General features: G+C 54.9%; 3 protein-coding genes across 10 annotated transcripts in view; 1 reads left to right on the top strand and 2 right to left on the bottom strand.

The window, feature by feature from the left end:
* The first annotated feature begins 1,855 nt into the window (after nt 1–1,855).
* Nucleotides 1,856–3,669, top strand: IFI30 (IFI30 lysosomal thiol reductase). Its single transcript, XM_066566339.1, has 7 exons — nt 1,856–1,997; nt 2,595–2,774; nt 2,846–2,920; nt 2,995–3,090; nt 3,169–3,321; nt 3,402–3,470; nt 3,554–3,669. Exons 1-7 carry the CDS (start codon nt 1,872–1,874, stop codon nt 3,617–3,619), a joined length of 765 nt encoding a protein of 254 aa, XP_066422436.1. The 5' UTR covers nt 1,856–1,871; the 3' UTR covers nt 3,620–3,669.
* Nucleotides 3,670–5,089: 1,420 nt separating this feature from the next.
* On the bottom strand, nt 5,090–7,827 carry LOC136567093 (la-related protein 6-like). Its single transcript, XM_066566583.1, has 3 exons — nt 7,548–7,827; nt 6,759–6,957; nt 5,090–5,971 (listed from the first exon to the last, which is right to left on the bottom strand). Exons 1-3 carry the CDS (start codon nt 7,712–7,714, stop codon nt 5,090–5,092), a joined length of 1,248 nt encoding a protein of 415 aa, XP_066422680.1. The 5' UTR covers nt 7,715–7,827.
* Nucleotides 7,828–11,572: 3,745 nt separating this feature from the next.
* Nucleotides 11,573–22,011, bottom strand: part of RFX2 (regulatory factor X2) — an 86,277-nt gene continuing 75,838 nt past the window's right edge. For 7 of the 8 annotated variants that reach the window (XM_066566346.1, XM_066566349.1, XM_066566350.1 and 4 more), the window contains 7 exons: nt 20,852–21,003; nt 19,570–19,667; nt 17,401–17,550; nt 16,386–16,594; nt 15,523–15,676; nt 14,034–14,076; nt 11,573–13,332 (listed from right to left, as the gene is read on the bottom strand). In XM_066566346.1, coding sequence (XP_066422443.1) covers nt 13,241–13,332; nt 14,034–14,076; nt 15,523–15,676; nt 16,386–16,594; nt 17,401–17,550; nt 19,570–19,667; nt 20,852–21,003 — 898 coding nt within the window. In that variant the 3' untranslated portion in view covers nt 11,573–13,240. The remainder of the gene's footprint in view (nt 13,333–14,033; nt 14,077–15,522; nt 15,677–16,385; nt 16,595–17,400; nt 17,551–19,569; nt 19,668–20,851; nt 21,004–22,011) is intronic. The other variant, XM_066566348.1, reaches the window with a different exon arrangement.

The raw sequence follows: 22,011 nt of genomic DNA, 5'->3' as shown, positions 1-22,011 counted from the left end.
GCCCTGGGCCCTGGTTTTTGGGTCTGGTTTGTCAGTGTTTGGTGCTCAGGTGCAGGCAGTGGGTCAGGGGAGGCTGTGGTTGGCTTTGGGGATCACTTGGGAAAAGCTGCCAGGGATGAGTAAGGGAATAATTTGGACTCGGGCACGTGAGAGATGAGGGCACGTGGGACTGGGGCAGGGAGGCTCAGCCCTCACAGCTCTATCCTGAGGCCTCCTGGGGCCTGCAGAGTGACCAGGGGGCTGTACCAACACTCCAAAGCTTTGATAGTGTTCCACACCCTTTCAGCCTGGGGACTCTGCTGGTCCTGTGCTTGTCCCTGCACTTCCAGCACATCCCCAGATACAGGACAGGCTGCAGGCAGATGGGATCCTCAGCCCCTCATCCCATGGGCTCCTCCACCACCACCCCTAAACGTGAGCTTGGGGCCAGTCCTGCCTGGGGGGATTGCTCCCTGCTCATGCCAGGACCTGCTGAGCATCTGGAAGAGTCTCAGCTTGAAGCTGTCACCTGTCAACACTCGCTTGGTGCTCACCTGGCTTTGCTGCCCAGGGAAATTCCAGCTTCACTTTATCCTGTGTTTTTCTCTTTTTGGCTGAATTTCTGTTGTTCTCCCTGTGCTGTCCCTTCTTGCTGTCCAGCCACAGCCCAAGGGGGGTCACAGTCACCCCTCTTGCAGCACTGCCTTCCCTGCCTGCTGGCAGCCTGTCCTTGACAGGGCACTGCTCCCAGGGTCCTGTGTACGACGAGGAGGAAGATGCCCTTCCCCAGGGCTGCCTTTCCCTGACGGTGCTTCACTCAGCTCCTTGAACAGCAGCTTTCCCCTGCTCTCCCTGGGCTGGGCTCCCCCAGCATAAAAAGCTCGTTGTGATTTGTCCTTTGCTGCTTTGGCTCGTTCTGAACCCAGCCATGTTTTGAGGCTGTGCTTTGCTGCTTGTGACGCCCACGTCCCCCAGCCGAGCCGCACGCCCGCGTCCCGTGGGTGCCACATGGCTGTCCCTGCTCCCCAGGGCACAGTTCGGGGCTCATCCCTCCGTGTCCCTGCTCTGGGGGGGCTCCCCCGTGCAACGCCCAAGGTGCCAGTGGAGGCTTTGTGCTCGGAGAGGACGTGGTGGCTGCGTGAGGTTTTAGTTTCTAGGTATATGCAATAAAGAATAACCTGCCCCCCCCGAGCTGTCCGTTACCAGCAGTAGTGCTCTCTGCTCTTTCTGTTGATGTTTACTAATGTAAACCCAGTATTTGTTACTGTAAGAGGATTTTTTTTTTTGTACGGTACTTCGAAAAAACCCACAAAAAACCAACCAAAAAAAAAAAAAAGGAAAGAAATAAACAAAATAAACAGAGTTAATGAAGCAGGCTGCTGGATTGCTGTGGGAGGTTGTGCGGGGGCAGGAGAGCGGTGGGGCCGTGCCCCAGTTCCTGGGCTGGGTGCAGGATGTGACCCATCGCGCCAGGATTGTGCTCCTCGGGTTTGTAGGGCTGGGACACGTGGGAACGGGAGCTGAGAAAGGGCCGGAAACAGCGGCTACAAACCGGGGGAACCACGAGGTTCCCGTGATTGAACTCGGGATGCCTTGGGCTGCATGCCGGTCCCGCACCCACCGCGGGCTGTACCGGCCCCCAGCCCCGCTTGCGGCTCGGGGAGCTCCACGCGCGGCTGCTCCGGGCCGGGTTTCACTGCCCGAACCCCCGGGGAGCCGAGTCCCAGCTCGGGGGCAGCGGGAGCGGCGGCGGAGCCCACGTGGGGCGGCGGCGTCACGGGAGGCGGCGGCCGGGGCGGCAGGAAGGGCAGGAAGGGCCGGAGGGCGGGCACAGCCCCGCTTTAAAAGTCCCCGCTGGGACGGGCTCATTTCCGCGTCACCCCGGCGTCCTGATGGCCCCCGCGGTGGCGCTGGCTGTGCTGGTGGCCCTGGTGGCCCCAGGGCTCGGCGCGGCCCCCGGCTGTGATCACCCTGCCCACCGCTGGTGCAGCTCCCGGGACACCGCCGTCGCCTGCCAGGTCAGAGCTGCTGCTGCCGCCGGGGCTGGGGACAAGGGCAGGGGCACCGGGACGCGGGGACAGGGTTGGGGCAGCAATGCCTGGAGCGAGTGCCGCTGAGGCACGGGCTGTCACAGCCACGGCGATGCTCAGAGCCTCCGGTGCCACACGGGCACCACGGCATTCCCCAGATCCCCGGGGAACGGCTCTGGTCCAGCCGGACCCTGCCCGCGGCCCCTCCCCAGCTGCCCTTGGCACTTCTGCTTTTTAAGCCTAAAACCGCTTTTTGGCTTATTCTGCCCCAAACAGAACCGGGCAGTGACAGCGCCCTGTGAGCCCCACGAGGCTGCAGCTTCCCCCTGGCACTGGGTGCTGGGCCATACCCCCACCCACCCAGGCAGATCCTGCTCTAAATTTGTTTTCCCCTGAAATATTTTGGGGAAGTTCTGGTGGAAAGCCCCGAAAACTCCCGACCACTCTCACTTCCCTCTAGCCCTGCACAGCCTCATCTCCCCCTTCTTCCCTGCATCCCGGAGCTTCCCCCCATCCCTACAGATACTAGAATGGGGGTGCAGCATCCATACCCCCCCGTGCACCCCAAAACCCTCCCGTGTGCAGGTGCAGAGCCGCTGCCCGAGCCTCCCGCAGCCCGCGGCTGCGCCCGTGGAGCTGAGCCTGTACTACGAGAGCCTGTGCCCGGCGTGCCGCGAGTTCCTGGTGCTGGAGCTCTTCCCCACCTGGCTGCTGCTGCCCGAGGAGATGCTGAGCATCACCCTGGTGCCCTACGGCAACGCCGAGGTAGGAGCCGGCGCTGCCGGCGCTCGCCCCGCTGGTGCCGCCGGCCCCGCTCATCCCACTCGGTCCCGCAGGAGAGAAACGTCAGCGGCAAGTTGGACTTCGAGTGCCAGCACGGCCCCGAGGAATGCTTGGGCAACATGATGGAGGTGACGGTGCCCGTTCCCGCGGGGCTGGCACGGGGGGCTCCAGCAGCCCCTCACGGCCCGCCCTGTCCCCCTAGGCCTGTCTGATGCACGAGGCCAAGAACTTCAGCACCTACTTCCCCGTCATCTTCTGCCTGGAGTCGGGCAGCTCCGTCACCAAGAACCTGGAGGCCGTATGTCCCCCTCCCCGCCCCTCACTGCCCCTCACGGGGGATGTCCCTGTCCCCCTGAGTGTCCCTTGTGCCCGGCAGTGCCTGCAGATCTACGCCCCAGAGCTGGACAGCGGCCGCATCAGCGCCTGCGTGCAGGGGGACACGGGGGTGGCCCTGATGCACCACAATGCCCAGCTGACCGAGGCACTGGACCCTCCACACCAGTACGTGCCCTGGATCACCATCAACGGGGTATGGCAGGGGGGCAGGGGGTGCCAGGTGGGGCTGGGACACCCTGGGGACCCCCCTGAGCAGCCCTTGTCCCCCCACAGAAGCACACGGACGAGCTGCAGGCACAGGCAGAGGCCTCGCTGCTGGGGCTGGTTTGTCACCTCTACCAGGTGAGGCGAGGCTCTGTGGGGACAGCAGGGCTTGGGGACATGTCCCCATTGCTGCTGGGGCTCTCATGGCCGCTCTCTGGCAGGGGGAGAAGCCTGAGGTCTGTGGGGGCTCCAAGGCCCCGAAGATCCAACCTGGCTGCAGGCGCTGAGGGAGCACAGAGGGAGAGGCCAATAAAAAGGATATTTTTACGGAAAAGCACCAGGATCTGGAGTGCTGTGGTGGGGGAGCAGGGAGGGGGTGGTTGTGCCCTGCCACAGTGGGAAGGGAGGAGGGGCTGGGCCCTGGGACTGGGAATTACCTGCTCCAGAGGGTCACAAAGAAGCCCCTTGAAGATTCCCAGGGAACTCTGCTGGGCACCAGAACATTTCCTCTCTCCAAGTCTTGGGAAGCAGCTCTGGTGTCCATCTCTGTCCTCACACTGACAGCATTAAACTCAACCATTTCAGGAGCACTGGGGTCAGGACCATCCCAGTTCCCCATTCCAAACCAGCAGGTTTAGGATGGAATCTTTCCTTTCCTGCTGGCTCCCTGAGCACTCGTGACAAGCAATTCTCTCTGGAATTTCCCAGACCTGCTTGCCCCAGCAAGGCCATTCCCAGCTGGGGTCTGGGGGGATGAAATTCACCACAAGGACAAGGAATTCCTGATCTAGAGAATTCTCCTCACTACCTGTAGAACAACTCCTCAGTGCCAGGGCCCTGGCTGGGTGAGAACCAGAACCCAAATCTGCTTTGTTTTCCATCCTCCTCATCCTCATCCCAGAGGCTCCTGACTGCAGGGGCTGCTCAAAGCTCCCCTCACACGAGCTGTGACCCCTGCAGGTGTGGGACTCACCCCACCCCATCCCAGCTCTGGCACACCCTGAGAGCCACCTGTAGCCTCCCTAAACCCTTTCCCAGAGGAGCTGGGGAGGCTGTGGGAGCAGGAGGGACACAGGGAGCCCCCATATTCCACCCTGAGAGATGCCAGAGAGCCTTGAGCAGCCAACAGCCAGGAGGAACCACGGCCCTGCCACCACAGCCATCACTCTTGTCTCAGGCTCAGCCAACCTGGGCACCCCTCAGTGTCCCCACCACCCCAAGGACAGCAAGGGAGGGAGCTGCAGGCAGGGACCCTCCTTCCCTTGTCTGGCTCTGCACCTCAGGCAGCAGCAAGGCCTGGAAAGATAAGGGGAAAAAAACCCCCCAAAAAAACCCAAACAAAACCAAAACCAAACAAAAAAAAAAAAAAAAAAAAACCCCAACAAAACCAAAACACCAACCAAAAAAACCAAAAACCAACAAACAAAAATAAACCCCAAAAAATCACAGCATCAACCAGAGAGTGCCTGGAAACTTCATCTCTCTTTATTGTCCATTTCTCATCCAAAACCTGGATCCCAAACCCAGCTCTCTGGGCCCTGAGCAAGCACAGTCTCACTGGCATGAGCACAGCACAGCTCCTGCTGCTGCTCGGCGTCTGCCTCGAGCATCGCCCGTGCCCCAAAACTTCTGTCCCCTGGCTCAGCTGCTCTGCCACTGCCCACAGCTTGCAGGACCATAGGAAAGCCTTCCTCTCGAAAGAAGAAGGGGAAAAAAAAAAAGACCATGAGCACCCCTAGCCCTGAATTGAAGAATTCTCAGCGCCGCAGGACGAGCTCTTCTCTCCCGAAGCTGCTCCTGAAGCTCTCGGGGCTGCGGGGCAGGGGCAGGACCCCGTCCCAAAGGCCGAGGGGCTCGGACACCCCCTGGGCATCACCGGGGGCACCTTTGGGACAGAGGCCGCTGCCCCAGGGTGTCCAGGACCCCGGCGCAGCCCCCGGGCGGCTCTCGGTGCCCACCCCGAGCTGAGGGAGGAAGGAGCCGGGGAAGGCGCTGGGATCTCCCGGTGTGAAATCGCTGCCAGGCCAGGTCGGTGCCAGCGGCTCCTGGTCCAGGAGGAAGGACAGCGACCCTGCAGCATCATCGGGCTCGGGAGCGCTGCAGGGCAGGGAACCCTCCCTGGGGCTGCGGGGGAAGCTCAGAGCCGCCGGCGACGCCTTCCAAGGCGCTCTCTCCTCGCTGAATTTCTTCCTTCCTCCCTTCCCGCAGAGCCGCACCACCCTGATGCTGCCGTGCCAGTCGCGGTGCCCGAGGCTGTCGGCGGCGCTGCGGGCGCTCTCCAGGCTCTCGTACTCCACCAGGGCACAGCAGCGGCTCAGCAGCTCCGGGAACCTCGCCGAGTACCTGCGCACGTCCGAGGGCAGCTTGCGGCCCGGCCGCAGCAGGCGGATGGAGGCGATGGCTCCGAAGGGGCTGAACATCCTGGTGATGGTGTCCAGGAAGTTTTTCTGCAGGGGCAGGTCCTGCTCCCGCGGCTGCAGCTCCCAGGCCAGCAGCAGCTTGCTCGGGGGGACGCTCAGCAGGTGCTCGGGGATGGGGAGGCGCCGCCGGACTTTGGTGCCCTCCTTGTTCACCTCCAGCAGCGCCGAGAACTTGAGGGCGTAGAGGGTGAGGCGCCAGTCCCGGGTCAGGTATTTCACCTGGGCACAGAGGGGGCGGAATCCCCATCACCCTGCATCCCCCACAGAGACAGGGAGCACCCGAAACCCCCCTCCAGGCAGGCTGTGGCCCCCGCTGTCACAATGTCCCCCTTGTGTGTGAGCAGCTCTGGGATCTGCAGGCAGCCCCAGCGTCCCCCAGGCTCTGGCAAGGAGCCACAGCTTCCCCCTAAGCCACACCAGCATTTTCCTGGATTTCTTTTGGTTAAGGAGTGATCCCTTCCAAAGCAGTCCATGGGTAGAAGAGGTGAATCCAACCCTGGGGGTGATTTGAGGAGCTTTCCCTGCTCCCCTGGGCACTGAGGGGGTGGAATCCCCATCACCCTGCATCCCCCACAGAGACAGGGAGCACCCGAAACCCCCGCTCCGGGCAGGCTGTGACCCCATACAACATCCCCCAGGGCAATATTCTGTGTGAGCAGAACAGCTGAGACACCAGGGAACAGCCCCAGCCGTGCCCACCAGCCTTGCCCAGAGCACAGGGAACATCCTGCACTTCTGTGTGAGCAGCTCTGGGATCTGCAGACAGCCCCAGCATCCCCCAGGATCCGGCAAGGAGCCACAACTGCCCCCTAAGCCACACCACCAGCACTTCCCTGGGTGTTTTTGGTTAAGGGATGATCACTTCCAAAGAGTGAAGAGGTGAATCCAGCCCTGGGGGTGACCTGAGGAGCTTTCCCTGCTCCCCTGGGCACTGAGGGCAGCCCCAGGACACACCCAGAGCTCCTCGCACACCCCACAGGAGGCAGCCTGCACCCCCAGCACCCACCTTCTTGAAGGATGTCAGCAGTTTGATGCTGACAAAGCCCATCTTGTTCTTCTGCACGTGTTTGAGCAAGAAGGCGTCCCTGGCCAGGTTCTCATCGGACAGGTAGAACTCCACCTGCGCCACGATCCTGCGCAGCAGCTGCGGGTCGGGGCCCGGGCAGGAGCGCTCCAGCAGCGCCACCCCCAGCTCGCAGGAGCTGCTGGCACAGCAGCGGGGACACCGGGCTCAGCTGCTGCCCGGGCCACCGTGCTGGGACAGCAGAGACACCAGGGGACAGCCCCAGCCCTGCCCTGGGCACGGGGGACAGCCCCAGCCCTGCCCTGGGCACGGGGGACAGCCCCAGCCCGTGCCCACCAGCCTTGCCCAGGGTCCAGGGAGCCCACCAGCCTTGCCTTGGGCATGGGGAATTACTCCAGCCTTGCCCAGGGTACAGGGAACAGCCCCAGCCTGGGAATCAGGTTACAGGGAATGACTTCAGGCCGTGCCCACCAGCCTGGGAACAGCCCCAGCCTTGCCCTGGGCACAGGGAACAGCCCCAGCCTGTGCCCACCAGCCCTGCCCTGGGTATGGGAAATGACTCCAGCCTTGCCCTGGGCACGGGGGACAGCCCCAGTCCGTGCCCACCATCCTTACCCTGAGTATGGGGATTGACTCCAGCCCGTGCCCCCCAGCCTTGCCCTGGCACAGGGAACAGCCCCAGCCCAGCCTCGGGAGCCCCCCAGGCTGTTTCAAACACACCCCAGCCATGTCCCTTGTCCCACGCCAGGCCAGGCTCAGCCCTGCACGTACCTGGTGCAGCTCTCCACGGGCTCCTCCTGGCCAAGCAGGGCGAGGGAGCAGCTCCAGGGGGGACAGAGAGGCCGTGCCAGGTGGGAATTCCTCGGTGCAGGCACCGGGGGGCTGCAGCTGGGCTGGGAATCGAGCCCCAAGGGCACTCCAGGGCCACGTGAGGACATTGTCCCTTCACCTGGGATGTGACACACAAGGACGGCGCTGGGACAGCTCAGCCAGCCCAGGCAGGGCCACTGCAGGAGGGGATGGTTGATGGTTGTGTGTCCTTACCTGCTTGGTAGCAATGGGAGGAAATTCTAAGCTCTAGCAGAACATCCCAAACACCCCAAGGCAGCAACTCCCAAATACCCCAAAAGCTCCCCCCCAAAAAAAGGCAAAAAAAAAAAAAAAAAAAAAAGACAAAAAAAAAAAAAAAGAATTAAAAAAAAAAAGGAAGAGAGAGAAAGCCCCGGGTGTGAGGGGGGTGTGGGTTTATAAACACACCCTGGAGGAGCTGCAGGGGTGGTTGTGGACCTGCCCCCACACTGCCTGCTCCAGGTGAAACCTGTTTGTGGTTAAAGTGCCCCAGCTGGGCCCTGGGATCAGCCAGGCTCCTCCTGCCTCAGCTGCAGGGCCAGGAAGGGCAGGGCCAGCAGAACCTGTCCCCTCTGGTAGCCGGGGGGGCAGTGAACTGCAGCACAAGGCCTCCGTGTCTGTGCCTCAGTTTCCCTGCCTAGTGCAGGGACAGTGAACACCACATGGGGAAGGGAAGCCTCTGTCCAGGGAATCCTTTGGGCTCTCAAATCCTCTGGGTTCCCAATCAATCCTTTGGGCTCTGAGTGCTGCCAGGGCAGCAGGGAAAGGCAGAAACCTCCTGCAGGATGAAACCTCCTGCAGAAACATCCCCAGGCCAGTGAGGGATGGAGCAGGGCTGGAGCCTAGGGCAGGAGGGGAAGGGTCTGGAATGAAACATCCCCATGGCCTGAGCCCCTGCTGGGCAGCAGGGCAAGGTGAGGGTGGTGACACTGGGCTGGGGGCAGTGCCAGGGCTGGGGACAGTGCCAGGGCTGGGGGCAGTGCCAGGGCTGGGGGCTGTGCCAGGGCTGGGGGCTGTGGAGCTCAGTGCAAACTGGAAGAGCCCCCCTGAGCCTCTCCTGGTGTCCATCAGGGCCTTGGCTGATGTTCCTGTGCCCTGTGGCCACATGGACAGGCCAAGGGCTGCACTGGGAAGGGAAGATGCTGCTGCAGAGCAAATGATGGGAGAAGTTGCAGGCAAACAACAGAAGGTGGCTCTGGTTCCTGTTTTCAAATCCCTATTTTTGTGTTGGTTCATTTTGAGAACTTCATCTCATTTCCCTTCTCAAGTCCCTGTCCCAGAGGGGCCTGTTCTGTGACACTGTGGGGACAATCCAGGAGTGCCAGACCATGACCCTGAAGCCATCCCAGCCAAGGGACACATTCCCAAGGGGACAAACAGGGGGTGAATCCAGGGCTCCTCCCAGCAGCCACACACAGATTGGAGCTCTCCAGAGTGTCCTGGCTGTCCCCAGGCTGGTGGCCCTGCAGTGTCCCCTGTCCCTTGGGCTGGGCCACCCTGCCCAGCTGTGCAGGTAATGCTGGAGCTTGTAGAGGCCTGCACAAGTTCAGGTGCTGAAAGCAACTTTTGGACCATTTTTGCTTGGTTTTGATGGACTTTGCCCTGTCAGGAGTCCCAGAGTCAGGGCTGGCAGTCACAGGTGTTGCAGAGAAGGGGGGAGATCTTTTCCCTCCCTCCTCCAGGCCCCCAAAGCCCAAATGATGCTCAACCACCCCAAAGCTCCAGGGAAGATGCTCCAGGAGCTCCTTCCTTGTGCCAGGCACTCCAGGGTGTCCTGGCTGTCCCCAGAGCAGCAGCACCCCCAGGCTGGTGGCCCTGCAGTGTCCCCTGGGCTCTGCCACCCTGCCCAGCTCCAGGGTTGCCCTTCTGGGATGAGCCACAGGGACTGGCAATGTCCAGCTGCTTCTGGAAAGTTCCACCCCTCTGATTTCCCCAGGTTTGGTGGCACCTCCCCTTCTCCTGCCACCTCCTGGTGCTCTCTGCTGCCTGGGAAGAGGTGGAACACAAAATCCTGAGATGCTTGTGCAGAAATCTCTGCAGGATTTGCCCATCTGGGAGGGGTGATGGAGCCAGAGGCAGCTGAGGATGGGGGTGGAGGTGCTGACAGGGAGATTTGGAGCTGTGTTTGCTTTGTGGTTAGAGGCAGATTTTTCCTCAGGGTCAGCAGGTGCTGCCCAGCTCCCCTGGGGGAAATGATCTCCTCTTCCAGAGCTGAGATTCCCAAAGGAAGAGGCTCTGTCTGGTGCAGAACATCCCAAACACCCCAAGACTGGGCTGATCCAGAGGGACAGTGAAGCAAAGGCCCCCAGAGGCTGAGGCTGAACCTTCCTGAGGGGTCAGAGCAGGAATGACCCAGCCCTTGTCACATCCCTCCCATCCTCTCAATTAGTCTGGAAGATTAATTAGAAAATCCTCCCGTGGCCCTGTGCTCAGTCTGATCCTCTCCTCCCCTTGTCACAGACATCTTTTATGGAAAATCCTTTCCTTAGGATTGTTCCTCCTGAGAAGCTGAGAGGCCTCAGGAACAAAATGTAACCAACGGTTATCTGCTGCTGTGGAATGCAACAGGTGCATCTGGGATTGGTCTCATGTGGTTGTTTCTAATCAATGGCCAATCACAGCCCAGCTGGCTCAGACTTTCTGTCCCAGACACAAACTTTTGTTATTCATTCTTTCCTATTCTATTCTTACCCAGCCTTCTGATGAAATCCTTTCTTCTATTCTTTTAATATAGTTTTAATGTAATATATATAATAAAATAATAAATCAAGCCTTTTGAAACATGGAGTCAGATCCTCATCTCTTCCCTCATCCTCAGAGCCCTGTGAACGCTGTCACATCCCCTCTGGGTTATCTGGCACAGCAGCTGCTGCTCCAAGGGGAATCTGCCTCCTGCAGAGCCCAGACCCTGCCCTGAACTGCTGCAATCCCCCTGGGCAGCTCCTGCATCCCCCCAGGCTGCTGCACTGTGCCCGTGCTCACAGGGCTCTGAGGATGAGGGAAGAGATGAGGATCTGACTCCGTGTTTCAGAAGGCTTGATTTATTATTTTATGATATATATTACATTAAAACTATACTAAAAGAATAGAAGAAAAGGTTTCATCAGAAGGCTAGCTAAGAATAGAATAGGAAGGAATGATAACAAAGGTTTGTGGCTCAGCTCTCTGTCTGAGCCAGCTGGGCTGTGATTGGCCATTAATTAGAAACAACCACATGAGGCCAATCCCAGATGCACCTGTTGCATTCCACAGCAGCAGATAACCATTGGTTACATTTTGTTCCTGAGGCCTCTCAGCTTCTCAGGAGGAACAATCCTAAGGAAAGGGTTTTCCATCAAAGATGTCTGTGACACTGCAGCATCTCCTGGCACCTCTCAGGGACCTCAGAAGAAACGGGACCACGACACTCCTTGTGCAGGCCTGAGCAGTGGATACACATTTATTGCTGTGGGGGGGTTTGGGTGCTGCTGCAGAGCTCCAGAGCATCTCCTTTGCACGCTGGCCTCCCTCAGAGGAAGAGCTGAACTCCCTGTGGCCCCCAGTGGCAGCAGGGCAGCTCAGATTTGGTTGCTCAGTTGTTTTTTCAGACTCTCTTATCTCATCAGCAGGATCCCAAGTGTGGACTCTGACCCAGGGGGGTTTTCATGGTTATGTACAGTTAAATCTGCCTCTCTCACTTCTCTCCTGACACTTCCATGTGAGACATTTACAGACAAACACCACCCTGGCACGGCAGCATAGCACAGAGGGAGGATGTGCCTTTGCACACACTCTGATTTCAATGTGTTTGAAAGTGGCACAGCTGCCTTAGTGCCTCTGGGAATGAGAAAATCAGAGATTTGGGAAGAAGATACTCTGCTAGGCAATGCACATGAGACCCCTGGAAAAGCTCACACCAAACACTGCAGCACCAGAAACCATAATAATAATAATAATAACATTAATAATAATAATAAAAGCTATTTATGACACGGCCTTTATTCACAGAGACATTTGCCCCAGGGCTTTGTTTTACAGATCCCCCACCTCCTCTGCCCTGTAGCCCACAGCACCCCAGTGCAGTCCACAGCATCCCAGGGCAATCCATGACCCCACAGGACATGGGGAAGGGGGATCAACCCTGCAGAGCTCCCCCAGCTCAGCCCCACAGATCCACCCCACAGGAAAAGGCAAAGGGATCCAGAAAGGGAAATGCCAGGGGAGTGCTGGGGGTCTGTGCCAGCCCCTCCCTACCTGGGATGGGCTGCTGGGCCAGGCTGGGCTGTGCTGGGCCAGGCTGGGCCGTGCTGGGCCGTGCTGGGCCCCCTGGAGCAGGGAAATGGGAACAGGGCCCCCCTAAGGCACTGCAGTCACACCCCCTCACCCCTGCTCCAGACCCCCCTTCAACCTCAGAGCAGGACAAGGGGTGGGAATTTCACAAACCCCAGGATGTGGGACCGGTTCCTGTGTACCTGGGCACCGTGGAGGATGGGGATGGCCATGGGGTCACCATGGGATTGCCATGGGATTGCTATGGAATTGCCATGGGATTGCCATGGGATCAGCATGGAATTGCCAGGAGATTGCCATGGGATTGCCATGGGATCAGCATGGGATTGCCATGGGATCAGCATGGAATCATCATGGGATCTCCATGCGATTGCCACAGGATCACCATGGGGTTGCCATAGGATCACCACAGGATCACCATGGGATTGCCAAGGGATCACCATGGGATCACGACAGGATTGCCAGGGGATCATCATGGGATTGCCATGGGATTGCCATGGGATCATGAGACCACCACGGGATCACCACAGAATTGCCTTGGGATCACCTTGGGATCACCACAGGGGATCACCACAGAATTGCCATGAGATCACCACAGGATCGCCCCCAGGCATCATGGCACGTGGGGCAATGGGCACGCTCTGCCTCCAGCTGCCACTGCCTCCGAGTCCTTTGGTATCTTGAGTTGGCATCCCAGGAGCCATGGGGTGAAGTGCCAAGCTGGGGAGCCATGGAAGCAGGTGGGAATGCTCATCCCATAGTCCCAGAGCACGGCTGTGTCCCTCGGGATGTGCAGCCTGGAGCCTCTCCCGGGGGGACAGGGGACACCAACTGCCCTGTGCTCCCCGTGCAAGAGATTTGGCAAAGCCAGAGCCAGGACAGCTGGTCTGGAAAGGCTGCAGGAGAAGGGCCGGGTATTTCTCCTTCTTCTTGGGCACTGATTGGTTCAAGTTTGTATCACAGTGAAGTCTGAGATGTGGGGAAGGAACCCAAAGCACCTTCCCTGAGAGAGCCAGGACAGCTCCTCCAGCCAGGCACATCCCACCTGCTGCTGACCACAGAGCCTTCCATCCCTTGGGAGCAGACTCTGGAGCTTCTCCCTCCCCTCTGGAGGGACACTGGCAGCCAAAACCAGCTCAGCCCATCCTCAAACACGAGTAAACATCAAGAGAAACTAAGAGGCACTATAATAACGCAGATCCGGGAGGGGCCGGGCTTGGCACTCCCCGCCTGGCTCCGGATGGATGGCTCGGTCCAGCCCAGGGCTCAGATGTCCTGCAGGGGGTGGCCAGGTCCAGCCCAGGGCTCAGATGTCCTGCAGGGGGTGGCCAGGTCCAGCCCAGGGCTCAGATGTCCTGCAGGGAGTGGCCGGGCTCGGTGCGCTCCCGTTTCACCAGCGGCTCCCCCGGGTCCCCCTCTGTGCCCAGCTCGATGTCATCTGCAAAGGACAGGGCTCAGAGCAGGGCACGGGGCCACCAGGAGCTGCCTGCCAGCAGAGCAGGCTGCAAGAGGCAGCACAAGGGTCCCCAAACCTCCCAAACCATCCCAACCTTCCCAAACCATCCCAAACCATCCCAACCCTCCCAAACCATCCCACCCTCCAACCCTCCCAAACCATCCCAACCTTCCCAAACCATCCCACCTCCCAAACCATCCCACCCTGAACCCTCCCAAACCATCCCAACCCTCACAAACCATCCCAAACCATCCCAACCCTCCCAAACCATCCCACCTCTCCAACCCTCCCAAACCATCCCAACCTTCCCAAACCATCCCACCTCCCAAACCATCCCACCCTGAACCCTCCCAAACCATCCCAACCCTCACAAACCATCCCAAACCATCCCAACCCTCCCAAACCATCCCACCTCTCCAACTCTCCCAAACCATCCCAAAACCATCCCAACCCTCCCAAACCATCCCAACCCTCACAAACCATCCCAAACCATCCCAACCCTCCCAAACCATCCCACCTCTCCAACTCTCCCAAACCATCCCAAAACCATCCCAACCCTCCCAAACCATCCCACCCTGAACCCTCCCAAACCATCCCACCTCCCAAACCATCCCAACCCTCCCAAACCATCCCACCTCTCCAACCCTCCCAAACCATCACTCCCTGGCAGGGAGGGCAGGTACCTTTGTCCAGCAGTGTTGGGGACAGGGATGTGAGGTCACCAAACTGAAAGAAAAAGGAGTTCTGGGGTCAGTGAGGCTTTGGGGAGCTGAGGTGCCAGACAATTCAAGCACCCAGGAGAGACTGTGAGCGTTGGTGGTGGAGAGCAGAAATGAAAAGCAACCACAGGTTTTGGGGGAAAAGCCTTTTGTTGCCATTTAAACTTCTGGGCAAATAACACACACAACAATCCAGGGCAGGGTTTAGCTCTGGAATTAAGGCAGAATGAAAGAATGGAAATTTTTCCATCTCCCAGGTGATGACCAAGTGCTGCTACAGGCAAAGGTGGTGCCTTTTCTCCAGCCCTTTCCACCTCTCAGGCATTTCCCCTCCCTGCAAAGCCTTTGCAGTGATGTCTTGAGAGAGTTTGGATCCAGGATGTGGAACCAGAGAGCTCCTTGGCTCTGGAGATGTGGTGTCCCTCTCAATGACGAGGTCTGAGACACCAAACTGCTGCAACAACAATGCTGGAAAATCATGGAAAGCTGGGCAGGAGCTGAGGAGAGTGGGAATTACAGAATTCAGTGGGAGTGGGAGGACACTTCATCCTTCTTTGCTGGGAAGAATCAGCCTCCTCCTGGAGAGCAGGAATATTGCAAGGGTTGGATGGAGGAAAAGCCTGAGGAATGGGAGCCAGACTCTGCCTTTCCTGATCTTTAATGCCACTGAGGGAGGAGGTTTTGCAGGGAACAGTGGGAACTCAGCACTGCAGCTGGAGCAGAGTGGGAGGGCAGGGAAGGCAGAACCAACAGGCTTTGGTTTGCCTGGATCCCTACATGAGCTCTGTGGAAGCTTCCAGGAGCAAATGAGATCAGTTTTGAGTGTGTGGGCTCAGCTTTAAACTCACAGTAGTTTTAGCATTGCTGTCACAGGTTTATCAGGGGCTTTTAACTCTGTATTTCAGAGGGAAAATTTGGATGTGGCCTCAGCTAGGTAGGACAGGACCTGCCTGCAAGCCAGGCACCAGAATTACTGTGAACAAAAAAACCCCCAAACCCTCACGAACAGCCCAAACAACCCCATCATCCTCTTCTTCACCTCAAAAATGGAGGGAGTGGCTGGCTGTGCAGGTAATGCTGGAGCTTGTAGAGGCCTGCACAAGTTCAGGTGCTGAAAGCAACTTTTGGACCATTTCTGCTTGGTTTTGATGGACTTTGCCCTGTCAGGAGTCCCAGAGTCAGGGCTGGCAGTCACAGGTGGTGCAGAGAAGGGGGGAGATCCTTTCCCTCCCTCCTCCAGGCCCCCAAAGCCCAAATGATGCTCAACCACCCAAACCCAAGACCCACAAGCTCAGGGAAGATGCTCCAGGAGCTCTTTCCTTGTGCCAAAACAACTCAATAAATAATTTTTGTTGTAAAACAAGCCGAGGGCACAGTGTGCTTTATGAACCAGCGCTGTCTTTGGAGGAGCTGCTTCTTTTGGGTTGGTTTATAGGGAATAAAGGGCTCTCACCTCTCCCATGACAGCAATTGGGGTCTCCCCTGTTGCCTGGGCCACACGATGCTCCACCAGGTAGAACATGTACTCGTCGTAGAGCAGGCGGATCAGGTGGAAGGAGCCAAAGCTGGCGGCGCTGCGCAGGGTGAGGTCCCGGATCACCATGGAGCTGGGAATGGGCAGGAAGCACAAATCTGGGCTCAGTTTTACATCTCTGCCATGGCTGATGTAAGTTCTGGAACCCTGGTGGTACTGTGGGACCCAACACTGTCTCTGCCTCTGACCCAAAAGTATCAAAACAGTTTAAGAAATTTGGTTTATGGAGCATCCTATGCCTGTCCTGAAGGGATACCAGAACCACAGTTAAGCAGAGTTCTATGGGAGTAAAGAACTTGCCCTTGGCTTTAAGAAATTTAGTTTATGGAGCATCCTATCCCCGTTCTGAAAGGTTACCAGAACCACAGTTAAACAGAGTTTCATAGGACTGAAGAACTTGGCCTTGGCTTTAAGAAATTTAGTTTTCTAAATGGAATATCTTATCCCCATCCTGAAAGGACACCAGAACCACAGTCAAGCAGAATTCCATGGGAGTAAAGAACTTGGCCTTGGCTTTAAGAAATTTAGTTTATGGAGCATCCTATCCCCATCCTGAATCGATAGCAGAACCACTTTTAAGCAGAGTTCCATGGGAGTAAAGAACTTGGCCTTGGCTTTAAGAAATTTAGTTTATGGAGTATCTTATCCCTGTCCTGAAATGTTACCAGAACCACAGTTAAACAGAGTTTAATAGGACTGAAGAACTTGGCCTTGGCTTTTCAAGGAGTTCTTTGCTCCCAAGCCTGATGCAGAAATACCCCAAAATGACAAAGAAAATGTACCTGTAGAAAGACCACTTCAACAGGAACTGCCTGGCTGCCTTGGGGAAGCTGGGGCTACCCTCGTGGTGCTTCAGCACCTGAGTGACCACATTGTCCAGCCAGCTGGCCCACTGGTCCAGAGAGCTCTGCTGCTGCAGAGTCAGCTTGAAATCCTGCTCCAGCTTCTGCACCATGCCCTCCTCACACTGGCACACCCACGAGGCCTGCTCCTGCTCAGGAGAAAGGGTTCACAGTTACTCCTGCCCTGCTCCTGCTCAGGAGAAAGGGCTCACAGTTACTCATGCCCTGCTCCTGCTCAGGAGAAAGGGTTCACAGTTACTCCTGCCCTGCTCCTGCTTGGAAAAAGGGTTCACAGTTACTCCTGCCCTGCTCCTGCTTGGAAGAAGGGTTCATGGTTACTCAAGCCATGGTGCATGGTGTTGTATCCCAACCCAGGAATCAATTTCTAGCAGGTACAAGAGGAAGATTCCACCCTTCTCCAGGATCCCTGCTCCAGCAGAACCATTCCTGACACTGCAGGAGGGCTGAGCCACAATTCCAATGGCCCTGCTGCCAACACCCTGACCCACAGGTGTCAGGTTGGGTTCTGACTCTGGCAGTGTTGGTTTAGTTCACTGCATTGTTTATTTTATCCTTTTCTTTTCTTCCCTTATAAAAAACTGTTATTCCTGCTCCCACATTTTTTTGCCCGAGAGCCCCTTAATTTAAAATATAGAGCAATTCAGAGGGAGCTCTGTCAGTGTTGCTTTGGTTTACTGCATTGTTTATTTCATTGTTTACTACATTACTCTGTCAGTGTTGGTTTAGTTCACTGCATTGTTTATTTTATCCTTTTCTTCCCTATTAAAGAACTGTTATTTATTTCCCTTTATTTTTTTTTTGCCTGGGAGCCCCTTAATTTAAAATTTACAGCAATTCGGAGGGAGGGAGTTTACATTTTCCATTTCAGGGGAGGCTCCTGCCTTCCTTAGCAGACAGACCAAGGCAGGGAGGAGCAGGGGGGGTCGGTGGGTACCTGCACGTTGGCGAAGTCCACGCGGTTGAGGTCGCTGAGCATCTGGTTGATCTGGGACGTGTTCTGCAGCACGGCGCGCGCCGCCTGCGCCAGGTGGTTCAGGGACGTGTACCTGCGCAGGGTCTGGGCAAAGGCACTCACCACCCCCACCTGCAACACACCACGGGGGCTGCAGGGTCACACTGCATATTGTATGGAGATCCTTTCGCTAGGATTTTCTCTGAGAAGCTAAAGGATTTTCTCCTGAGAAGCTAAAGCTAAAGGATTTTGCTCCTGAGGAGCTATCGCTGGTCAGGGGTCTCTGTACAAATCACAAACGGGATGGGGCTGCTGGGGAACGCTTCTCAAGCTGTTTTATTTTCCAGCATCAGCCTCATTCCATGGTGATGACAATGGGAAGATGCCAGCAGCTCACATCCCAAGAACTTAATGTTACAACTCACTTTGTAAGTTTTTTGACCAATCACACAAAGCAAAAGCACATTGACAGTATTTATATCTGTATAGTGTATATTCTATATTGACAGTAGCCCTATCCAACCACTATAAGCACAAGTACCTTTGGTTAAAACAATACTTGCTTATTTCAAATACAATACCTACTTGTGAGCCTTAAAACACAATGCAGAGAGCTCCATTATTAAGCTTAAAACTTTCTAATATCTCACTACATAAACTTTTCTTTAGCTTAGGGAGTTATTCTAGACAAGTGGTAATACACAGACCATTGTTCTATTTGTCTTTGCTTTTCTACATTTTACATAATTTTTCTGCTGATCTATCTCATGGTTACTGCTTGGCTCTAATCACAGTTCTGCTGTCTTTGTAGCTTTCCCAAAACCTTCTAAATTTATGGATTCCCACAAGAAGCCTCAGAAAAGAAATGTAGACAATAACTATCTGATGGCTGTGGAATGTAGTCTGGAGATGGTTTACCAACAAGTGTATCTTTGATTTGTTTCATGTGGATTGTTTTTAATTAATGGCCAACACAGTCCAGCTGTGTCAGTCACAAAATTTTATCATTCCTTTCTAGCTTTCTGATGTCTCCTTTCTTCTATTCTTTAGTATAATTTTAGTATATAATTTTCTTTTAATATAATATATATCGTAAAATAATAAATCAGCCTTCTGAAACATGGAGTCAAGATTCTCATCTCTTCCCTCATCCTGGGGACCCTCAAACACCACCACAGCAGGGCAAGCTCTGCTCCCTGCCCAGCCCTGCAGGCATCAGCACAGGCAGTGCTGCAGTCACCAGCCATGGGAGGGCTCAACAAACGTGTGGAGGTGGCATTTGGGAACATGGTTTAGTGGTGGCCTGGGCCGTGCTGGGGTTGTGGTTGGACTCAAATCATCTTAAAGGTTATTTCCAACCTAATCCTTGTGCCAGGCACTCAGAACAGCTCAGTCAATCCTTGGGCACAGGTGGTTGTGAAGCAGGTTGAGGGCACAGGGTGGATCATGAACCAGTGGTGTCTCTTTAGGTGCTGCTCAGTTTGGGTTGGTTTGTAGGGAATGAAGGATTCTGACCCCTCCCATTAACATCTCCCTGGGTGCCTAGGCCACACAATGCTCCACCAGGCAGAACAGCAATGGAAGGACCCACACCTGAATAATTCTATGATTCCATTATTTATTCTCTTTAAGCTACCAGGTTTTCACACTCTGACTCCAGCAGAGACCAACAAGGTGGGAAGAGGCAGCAAGGATCCCTGGCTTGAGGAGAGCAGGAGCCTTGGGGCAATGCCACTCACTCCTGTGCTTTCCAGGCTTTTCCAGCCTCATTCCAGGGCAGAGATAACAGGGAATGGTCCTGGCCCCAAGGCTGCCAGAGCTCCAGGAGGGTTTGGACACCACTCCCAGGGATGCTCAGGGTGAGATTGTTGGGGTGGCTGTGCAGGGCCAGGGGTTTGTGATGATCCCTGTGGGTCCCTTCCAGCTCAGGATGTTCTGTGGCTCTATGATTTTCTCCCACAAAACTTTATCTGCAATTTCAGGGCACAGAAATGGCTCCATGGACAGAGAATCATCAACTTCTGGTAGAAAGGAACTTCCCCCCTGTCCTCCCACTCCTGGCTGATTTTGGTTCACAATCAACCATTGCACCATGCCAGGTGCAGGAACTTCTGCAAGATGCAAACACACACTGGGCCCATCTCTGCTCACCTTGGTCTGCACGACCTGGGGGGGGAATTCACTCATGGCATTCATCAGCCACCCTTCCAAGCTCTTGGCAAAGTTCCGGATGGCCTGGGTCAGCGTGCCTGCAAAGAAGGCTGCAGAGTCAGAAAAGCTGCTCTGTGGCATTTTTGGCTACCATTTTCCACCTTAACACTACTGGGAAAGCCCAGCCTGTGTTCTGGTTAGCTGAGATGTCAACTCAGCATCAAGGAAATCAGCTGGGTCGATACACCCAAATTATTCTTTGATATTATTACTCAAACTCTTCTTATTATTCTTTTTCTTCCTCATTTTCATTTTTATTTTTCTTTTTTTTTTATTCTTACTCTTACTCTTACTCTTATTCTCATTTTACTCTTATTCTCATCCTTATTCTTATTCTTATTCTTATTCTTATTCTTATTCTTATCCTTATTCTTATCCTTATTCTTATCTTACTCTTATCCTTATGACAGTTAGACTTAATGATCTTAGAGGTCTTTTCCAACCTAAACATTTCTGTGTTTTTTTTATTATTCTTATTTTCTTTTGTCCTATTCTTATTCTTATCTTACTCTTATCTTTATGACAACTGGACTTAATGATCTAGAGGTATTTTCCAACTGAAACATTTCTATGTTTTTTTTAAATTATCCTTATATTCTTATTCTTATTCTTACTCTTATTCTTACTCTTACTCTTATTCTTATCTTACTCCTATCCTTATGACAGTTAGACTTAATGATCTTAGAGATCTTTTCCAACCTAAACATTTCTATATATTTTTAATTATTCTTACTTTTTTTTTGTCCTTTTCTTACTTATAGCCCTTCTGAGCATTTTTCAAGCATTTTCAGAGACACCCTCATGCCCCAGCTTGTGACAGCCCTCAGAGGGACATTTGGGAATCCAAATCAGAGAGAAAACTCTCAATACCCCATTATTAATCTCCCAAAAAGTTGACCCCTAATTTCTGGGAGTGCAGTCAGGGACAGGATGGTTCTGTGCAAACAAAGACCTCCAAGGAGCCACAGCCCAAAGAGCTCCCATATCCAAACTCCTGGCCAAAATCAGGAGATGTGAAATGCAACACATCAAATTTAAAAGGCAGGGGAATTGCCAGGGGGTACAAAATATCCCTCCAGAGCAATGCTGCAGGAGGAACACTGCTCTTACCATGATATTTTAGCCAAGACAAACACCTCCAAGTGGGATTTTACAGTGGAAATCTTTGTGGCAAGTGATAGCCAGAGTGAGACCAGGCTCAGGTGGGGCTCTGGGTACTCACTGGGCACTGGCCTGAGCACGTCAGGGATGAGGATCTCCACCAGGGCCTGGTACAGGATGTGGTCACAGCTCCTCATCCACTTGAGGATGGGCTCATACTTGCACAGGGTGATCAGTTTGTCCTTTGGGAGGGTCCCTTCAGGTTCCTCTTCACTGCAGGAGGAGGAGGAGGAAGGAGACAGAGTTAGCAGCAGGTTTGCATTCAGTGTTTTCCCCCTCCCTCTGCATTTCTAACTCCAGTTTTCAGCAGAAAAAATCATCTTTGTGTGCCTTGCAAGAGGAAATGTTTGACTGCTCATACAGGTCTTGTCTCTGCCAGCACCTCCCTGTCCTTGGAGCCAGAGCTTGGAGCAGTTTTCCCTCAAATCCACACTCCTGGTGTTCCCTTTTTACCTTCAGAGCCTCTCACACCCCCTGTTCAGTGGGAGCTGAGCTCCAGCACTGCCATCTCAGCCAGCAAAGGCTCAGCTGGATCCTCCCTACAGCCCCAGCTGCTCCCAAACCTTCCCTCCCCTCTCCTCTCACCCTCCTGAGCCACAGCCCTGGGGACAACAACTTTGCAGCCAAGGTAGGGGCAGGTGAGCTGATATTGAGAAGTTTTCAAGTTGTTTAACCCCTCCAAATGCTGAACATTTTCAGAAAGAAGGAGATTGAATGGTTGGATGAGAACAAAATATATTGTCTGTAACTGACTGGGGTCAATCCAGCTTGCATTATTTTCACTTTGTAGATGTATAAAGGCACAAGATATTTGTTACAAGGCAAGCAGAAAGAGCTGAAGCCTGAATTCACTGCCAGAGCTGCTCACCCACACATTATGCTGGGAATTGGGAATTTGGAAGGGTCTTTCCCCATGGAAAGGGTCTTTTTGCCCATCAAAATCATTAAAGCCAAGCCTTGGACATGCTCTAAAGGGGACTTTGAGCCTCAGGCTGCAGATTTTTAGTGCTGAACTCCACGGGCATAACTCCTGGAAAACCCCACTTGGAGAAACAGGTCAGGAAACCTGCTGGGAACCTGCTGTGAAGTGCATCCATGTTCTGCATCTTCTCATGTTTTCAGTGTGCCTCCTCCCTAATATTTGGGGTTTGTATTTATATTTATATATTAAGAAGGGGAGGGAGTGTGTTATTTACCTCTCTGGGTAAATGGCAGAGGTGT

The sequence above is a fragment of the Molothrus aeneus genome, chromosome 27 (genome assembly GCF_037042795.1).
Source record: "Molothrus aeneus isolate 106 chromosome 27, BPBGC_Maene_1.0, whole genome shotgun sequence".
NCBI lineage: Eukaryota > Metazoa > Chordata > Aves > Passeriformes > Icteridae > Molothrus > Molothrus aeneus.
This window is presented reverse-complemented; position numbering and strand designations above follow the sequence as displayed.